The sequence below is a fragment of the Myotis davidii genome, unplaced genomic scaffold (genome assembly GCF_000327345.1).
Source record: "Myotis davidii unplaced genomic scaffold, ASM32734v1 scaffold6, whole genome shotgun sequence".
NCBI lineage: Eukaryota > Metazoa > Chordata > Mammalia > Chiroptera > Vespertilionidae > Myotis > Myotis davidii.
In genome coordinates this window covers 5,533,083-5,540,444 of record NW_006383011.1, presented here as the reverse complement: position 1 = coordinate 5,540,444, position 7,362 = coordinate 5,533,083, and the positions used below count along the sequence as shown (strand labels likewise).

At 36.4% G+C, this 7,362-nt stretch overlaps 1 protein-coding gene across 1 annotated transcript in view; it reads left to right on the top strand.

The window, feature by feature from the left end:
* The window catches only part of PEX13 (peroxisomal biogenesis factor 13), a 22,119-nt gene extending 18,707 nt beyond the window's left edge, over positions 1 to 3,412 (top strand). The window contains exon 4 of the mRNA XM_015557944.1: positions 1,021 to 3,412. Coding sequence (XP_015413430.1) covers positions 1,021 to 1,319 — 299 coding nt within the window. The 3' untranslated portion in view covers positions 1,320 to 3,412. The remainder of the gene's footprint in view (positions 1 to 1,020) is intronic.
* Positions 3,413 to 7,362: the final 3,950 nt, after the last annotated feature.

Sequence of the window (7,362 nt, the reverse complement as noted above, 5' to 3'; positions counted from 1 at the left end):
TCAACCTGTGGGTCGCGACACCTTTGGCAGCTGAATGACCCTTTCACAGGGGTCGCCTAAGACCATCCAGCATATCAGATATTTACATTATGATTCATAACAGTAGCAACATTACAGTTATGAAGTAGCAACGAAAATAATTTTATGGTTGGGTCACATGAGGAACTGTATTTAAAGGGCCAGAAGGCTAGGTTATTGCTTTTAACTTTTTGTCAAGGTTGGAGATAACAGAGGTCTTCATTTTTGGATTAAAATTAACATTCACTGTCTTTAGGATTGTTCATCACAATCATATAGAATGAATTTTATATTTTGGCCAAAGGTATATAAAGAAAGCTGGCTGCCCTGGCCCGAATTTCTCAGTGCTTAGAGCATTCACCCTCGAACTGAAGAATTGCAGGTTGGATCCCTACCCTGCTCTGGGTGCATGCCGGAGGCAACCAATCAATGTGCCTCTGTCCCATCGATGTTTTTCTGTCTTTCCCTCCCTCTCTCCCTTCCCCTCCTCTCCCCCCCACCCTCTTTTCCTTCTTCCACTCGCTCTAAAAAGTCAAAGGAAAAAATATCCTCAGGTGAAGATTAATAAAAAAAAGAAAGAAAGAAAGAAAGCTGGCTTATCTGAAGGTATACATTTATCTTCTATACTTACCCCTGAGTTACCCTATTGAGAAGGATTGAGAAATCCATTTCTCAAATTCCAATTTAAAATATGAAAGACATTGATGTTAGTTTTCAGCTTTTGGGGTAGCTGAATCTCCTTACTCTATGAATGGGCAAGCTAATATAAACTTTGTTCTTCAAGGTTGAAAAATATTTAGTGATTATAAAATGTATAAATTATAAGAAGGGACCTAGAACTGTTAAGTCTATCATTTGATATTGAATATATGTGTATATGCTATTTGTTTATATATTTTATTATATAACTGTAACACAGCTTTTACTTAATATTTTACTATTACTTTTCTGTTGGACCTCCAAAGTATGTTATAATTACAAGGCTGTCTTTTCTTTCATCAGAACAGCAACCCAGAGTGCGTGGTTGGCTGCTGGCTAGTCTTGATGGTCAAACAACAGGACTTATACCTGCTAATTATGTCAAAATCCTTGGTAAAAGAAGAGGTAGAAAAACACTGGAATCCAGTAAAATTTCCAAGCAACAACAGCCTTTGACCAACACAACACTAATTAAAGGAGCCACAGCTGCTGATTCTTTGGATGAACAGGAAGCTGCCTTTGAATCTGTTTTTGTTGAAACTAGTAAGGTTCCAGTTGTACCTGGTTCCCCTGGAATAAGTGGAGATAAACAAGATCTTTGATATCTTTCATGTTTGCCTGCAGTTGAACTATAGAATACTTTTTTAAAATTACTTCTTATGTAGGAATTATTCTATAGTCCAATGAACACACTTATTGCTATTCCAGGTGTTTTGCTGCTAGAAATTGTTAAAGTGGTACACTAGTATCTTGGTCTAGTGACCTGGTTACATTTTACAAGTTATTGGGCCACAAGGATGTTTGTTTCACCTAGATTTTAAGATTATGAAAAATGTTTTATTTTCATCTTATTTAAAAACCTATGTTTATTGCCTGGCCCAGTTGGAAAGTTGTCCTGTACACCAAAAAGGTTGCAGGTTCAATCCTGGTCAGGGTACATACCTAAGTTTTGGGTTCTGTCCCCATTTGGGGCACATAACAGAGACAACTGATCTCTCCCTCTTTCTCTTTTATTCTCTCTCTCTCTCTTTCTTTCTCTTTCTCTTTGTCTCTAAAATCAATAAACATATTCTCAGGTGAGGATTTTTTTAAAAAGTAAAACCCTATGTTTACTGAAGGAGTAAGAGTAATGAACTACAGAATATACTATTTGCTTCAGTAGAGATTATTACTGTTTTTAAAATTCTACATTAATTGTCTTGAAATCCTCAGAAATTGAGTGCTAATATATGAAAACAGGAAAAAAGGCTAATTTTTTTTTTTTACAACTTTAATTATATTGAATAATAAAAATTTTCTGATCTGTATTACATTCAGTCTTGGGTTTGTTTTAGGCAATAAAATATTTTTGCCCACTAACAATTGATACCATTATCATTTATTGTGTTTTTAAAAATTTATCGTGGAAAGGTCACTAGAAGCATTGTGAAGGAGATGGTTCTAGAATATATTTAGCCCTAATAGTTTTCCCTGCTACTAAAAAGGCTGACATTTATCTCTCTTACAGATTATTTCCATGTCTTCTGAGGAGCAAATAACTTTTTTCCCTTTACAATATGACTAGTTTCATCCTGGATGGATCAGGATATAAGAAAGATTTCCTTTCTCTTTCTCCAACCAGGACTCAAGTCCTTGGAGTTTGTGCATAATGATATAGTCAATCCTAGCATTTAAAATCTTTTCATAGATTCTCTTCTCACTAATATAATTACTTTTCAAGAGTACATATTCATTCAGGCTGTTCATTGAAAATACACTTTATTTTAGGTTTAATTTTTACTACTTGAGACTATAAATAAAATTCTGAATTGCCATTTAACATATGATAAGGCTATTTGATTTTTTTGTTTAATAATGACTTTATATGCAGTTAAATTTCACTGAATATTTACACACAAAATTGGAAAATTTGTATACTTGCTGTGATTATACTATGAAATAATACTATCAGGAATACAGGTGTACAAGAATATACTCACAGGTATATTATTTCCCATTTTGTTCTAGTAGAGGTTCTGCTTTGTTATAGAGTAATTAATAGAAATTTTATTCTTGAAACAATTTTTTGATAAATTATTAAATTTGATGTTGAGATATCTGAACTGAATGCTGTAAGTGAAGTGTAGAGGTGAAATGTTGATTCAGTCTATTTAGATTAGAAAAGGTGAGTCTTTACAATAGAATTTGTGACTGGTATTAAAGATGTAGAGGGGAAATAGTATAGAACCGAATGAATAACGAATAATTTCACTTTTCTTAGAGTGTTTATTATAATCTTTTTATTATGACAGTTTTAATATACTTTTTTTAGATGATATTAAATGTAATGTTCAAGGCTTCAATATTGTTATTTTTAGGAACTTATTTAAGGAGTACCACTTTACAGAAATTACTAAAACCAAACATCAGTTAAATAAATTAATAAATCAGAAATTACAATAAGAAAACAGGTTTTATTTACAGTTTTTTTTTCTGATTTTATTAGTTTAGAAAGGAAAAGGTAAAAAGACAATTTTCATGTTCTAACATGTTATTTATGTACTTGATTTAGTCTTTCAGTTTGTCATAATTACACATTTACTTGAATCTAGCAGTCCTTTATCTTTAATGGAAAAAACAAATTGAATGCAGTTAAAATTTTATTTTTAATTGTGAAATTACTTTTATTGGACAAATAAAAATACATTAAACTTGAGTGACACTTTTTTAAGATAAACTGTTAACTCTATTTGCAGGATTGGAATTTATATAAAAAGTCTCTATTTTTCACACTGGCCAGTGTGCATCAGTGGTTAGTAGTCTGCCCTCAAGCTGAAGGGTCTTGAGTTTGATTCCCAGTGAAAGGTACATACCTGGGTTACAGTTTCTATCCCCAGTCCAGGTCGGGTGAGTTCCAGGGGCAGTAGGTCGATGTGTCTCTCTCACATCATATTTCTCCATCTCTCTCTCCCCTTCCTACCTCTCTTCCTTCCACTCTCTAAAAATCATTGGAAGCTCTAGCCGATTTGGTTCAGTGGGTAGAGCATTGGCTGTGGACTGAAGGGTCCTGGGTTCGATTCCGGTCAAAGGCACATACCTCAGTTGTCGGCTTGATCCCTGGCCCCGGTCAGGGCGTGTGCAGGAGACAACCAGTCAGTAGTGTCTCTCACATCGATGTTTCCTTCTCCCTCTCCATTACTCTCTCTGAAATCAATTTTTTTAAAGGGAAAATAAAGAAAAATATAAGGTTGAGTTAAATAAAAATAAGACTACAGCCCTGGCCATTGTGGCTCAGTTGGTTGGGCATTGTCCTGTGCACTGAAAGGTTGTCGGTTTGATTCCAGGTCAGGGCCCGTGCCTGGGTTTGCAAGCTTCGATCCCTGGTAGGGGGTGTGAAGGAGGCAGCCAATTCCTCTCACATTGATGTTTCCCTCTCTCTCTAAAAATCAATTTTAAAAATCTTTAAAAATGAAAATAAAAAGACTACAAGTAATCTAGATTTTGGATTCTAATCTGGACACCACTACTACTTACTATAAGATTTAACTCACATTATTTTTTAATTTCTTCAGTAATAATGTTGGGCAAAGCTGCTATATCTGCCTTCATGGGAGTGCTTTTTTTCCCCCCCTCATAAGTAGGATTTTTTATTTGTCACCATTAAATCTGAATTTTAAATAGATTCTGGGGCCAGGGACTCATATCCATCAGCTCATTCAACTTTAATACCTGTCTCATCCCTAGTAGCTTTTCTAGAACTCTTAATTTCACCGTGAATCTCCATGAGTTTTCCCAATTCAAATTTGGGCTGCTTTAGCATTTGACTTTTCTAACAAAGACATAACAGAGCGGATAGATTGGCAAGCCTTTTCTGTCTTTTCCAATGCTATCTGGAATCAGTATTGACCAGTTCTTTCAAGTCATTTGTCTCATCTCTCAGGTCATGATTGCCATCATCCATATGTTCTTGACTCCAAAATTTATACCTTCAGGCCTTTTATCTGAATTCCAAAATCATATCCACCCACCATTCTGATATCTTCACTTGATATCTGAAGTTTAATATGGTTAAAAATCCTGACCTTCACTTCAAAACCTGTTTTTCCTTCATTCTCTTTCTTGTGCTAGTAAGTGGCAACTGCATTTTTCTGTTTGTTTAGGCCAAAGCTTTGGAACCCTTTTTTATTTCTCTCACAACCCTCATATTATTGTAAGAGACTATGACTTGTTGCTTGGCTTCTGTCTCTACTTCACCAGACCTGTAGTCATTTGTCAGAATAGGAACAGAGTATTCATTTTTTTTTTAAATCTAAAAAAATAATCAACACCCTCTGCTGAATTCCTGCCAGAGGCTTCCCATTTGACTCAATATCAACTCAAAGTCCTTCTAGGTCTACAAGTGATTATGCCATCTGACCCGCTTTCAACTCTTCACCTTCCACTTTCCTCATAGGCGCCACATTGCCGCCTCGCAGCCACTTTAATATTCTAGCCATGTTTTCACCTTTGGACTTTTGCACATAGTTTTTCTTAGGTCTGGACATTCCCAGAAATCCTCATACCCCTCTGCAACTTTCTGGTCATTGCCCAAGAGTTCTCTCGATGAGCCCATCCATGTCACCCTGTTTCAAACTGCAACCTCTGCCTTAACTTTGTAGTATACTATATTGCTTCATGTCTTCCTGCATCCTACACATGAAACAGTACCTAGCATATTTGGGGCACTCATATCCTGAAAGAATGAGCGGATAAATCATAGTATCTTTTTCCCATATTCTCATTAATGTCAGAAAGTTTCACTGTAGAAAGAGCATATGAAATTAATCCTAACATAATAAGTGTACAGGGTAAATCAATAACTCAAATTCATAACTACGTACTAGCTATAGTATGCATTATTTCCCTAGATAGTCATAATGCATCAATGTTTTGTTTACACTGTTAATAGACAATATGTGGAAGGAATAGCAAACTATATGCCTTTGACCAGTTAATTTTTATACAGTTTAAACTTGGTTGATTATTTTTATTTTTTAATATATTTTCTTTATTGATTTCAGAGAGGAAAGGAGAGGGAGAGAGAGATAGAAACATCAATGATGAGAGAGAATCACTGATTGGCTACCTCCCGCATGCCAGACATGTGCTTTGACCGGAATCTAATTGACCTCCTGGTTAATAGGTCAATGGTCAACCACTGAGCAATGCTGTATGCCCCCCTTCCCCCCCACTAGCCCCCTCCAACTTGCCCCCGCCCTCTGCCCCAGGCTTTCACCACCCTATTGTCTGTGTCTGTGGTTTAGGTAGCCTATCCTTTATTTTTAATTTTTATTTTTAATATATTTTTATTGACTTCAGAGAGGAAGTGAGAGGGGGAGAGAGATTGAAACATCAATGACGAAAGAATCATTGATCAGCTGCCTCCTATACACCCATACTGGGGATCGAGCCCACAATCTGGGCATGTGCCCTTAAACCTAAATCAAAGGGCATATGCCCGTAGGCTAATGTTTTATCCACTTAGCCAAAGCAGCTAGGGCAGATAGCATATCTTTTAGAAGGCAACTGCTTTTGGAATACATTTGACTTGCTTCCGGGATCTGTGGACTTTTGGATTCATCTTTTTAATCAATTCTTGAAATTTTACAACAGTTATCACCATTCTGTTTGTTCTCTCTGGGATTCAAATTAGACATGTTAAACCTCATTCGGTCCTTCATAGCTTTGTCTTTTGCATTTTCTATGTCTCTGCTGCAATCTGGATAATTTTTCATGTATATTTGCATGTTCACTCTTCAGCTATTTCTAATTTACCGTTGAATTCATTCACTGATTTCTTTAAATTTTCATAATTATATCTAAAAGTTCTGTCTTTTTCTTTTAATCAGCTTGTTCATTATTGATCATTTATTGTGCCCTTTTTAAAGGATGCCATGTTAATATCTACAAGAACTCCCATATCTGCAATCCTTAGAAGTTCAAATGTTTATTGTCTGTTTTGATGCTCATGCATAGTGTCTGGCTTCATATTTATGGTGATCTTTCTGAGCTTATTGCTTGTTAATCTGTGAGTTCTGCAGGCCAAAGCTAGGAAGGCTTGACTCCACAGAGGATTCACTTCTGCCTATACTGGAGGCATCATATTCTGGGACCAACTAAGTCCTTCCTTGCAAGTCTTAAGTAAGAGGAGACCAGGATCAGTTTCCCCTCCCCTCACTCTGCTGATTGGCGCAAAGCTCAAACTCTTGACAACTTCCGGCATCTCCCCTCAGGGCACCCATACCCCTCCCTTCTGCCTGCAGTTTCTGGCTCATTGGTTTTGATGGATTTTTGCCTGCTCCCCAACTTCCTATGAGACTCAAAGTGCTTTAATGTGTATGTCCCAGACGGGGTCTTGTGCAGCAGGAGAGCCTCACATGTAGTCCACCACAATGCCAAAAATTAGAACTTCCCTCCAATTTCCAGAGACTCATGGCCAATTATTTCAAGTTTTACATTGTGAAAAAAAATCAATAAATGTATTTTTTTCTTTGCGATATTTTTTTTTATTTAAATCTTTATTGTTCAGATTATTACATTTGTTCCTCTTTTTTCCCCCCATAACTCCCCTCCTCCCAGTTCCCGCCCCACCCCCGCCCTCACTCCCCACCCACTGTCCCACCACCT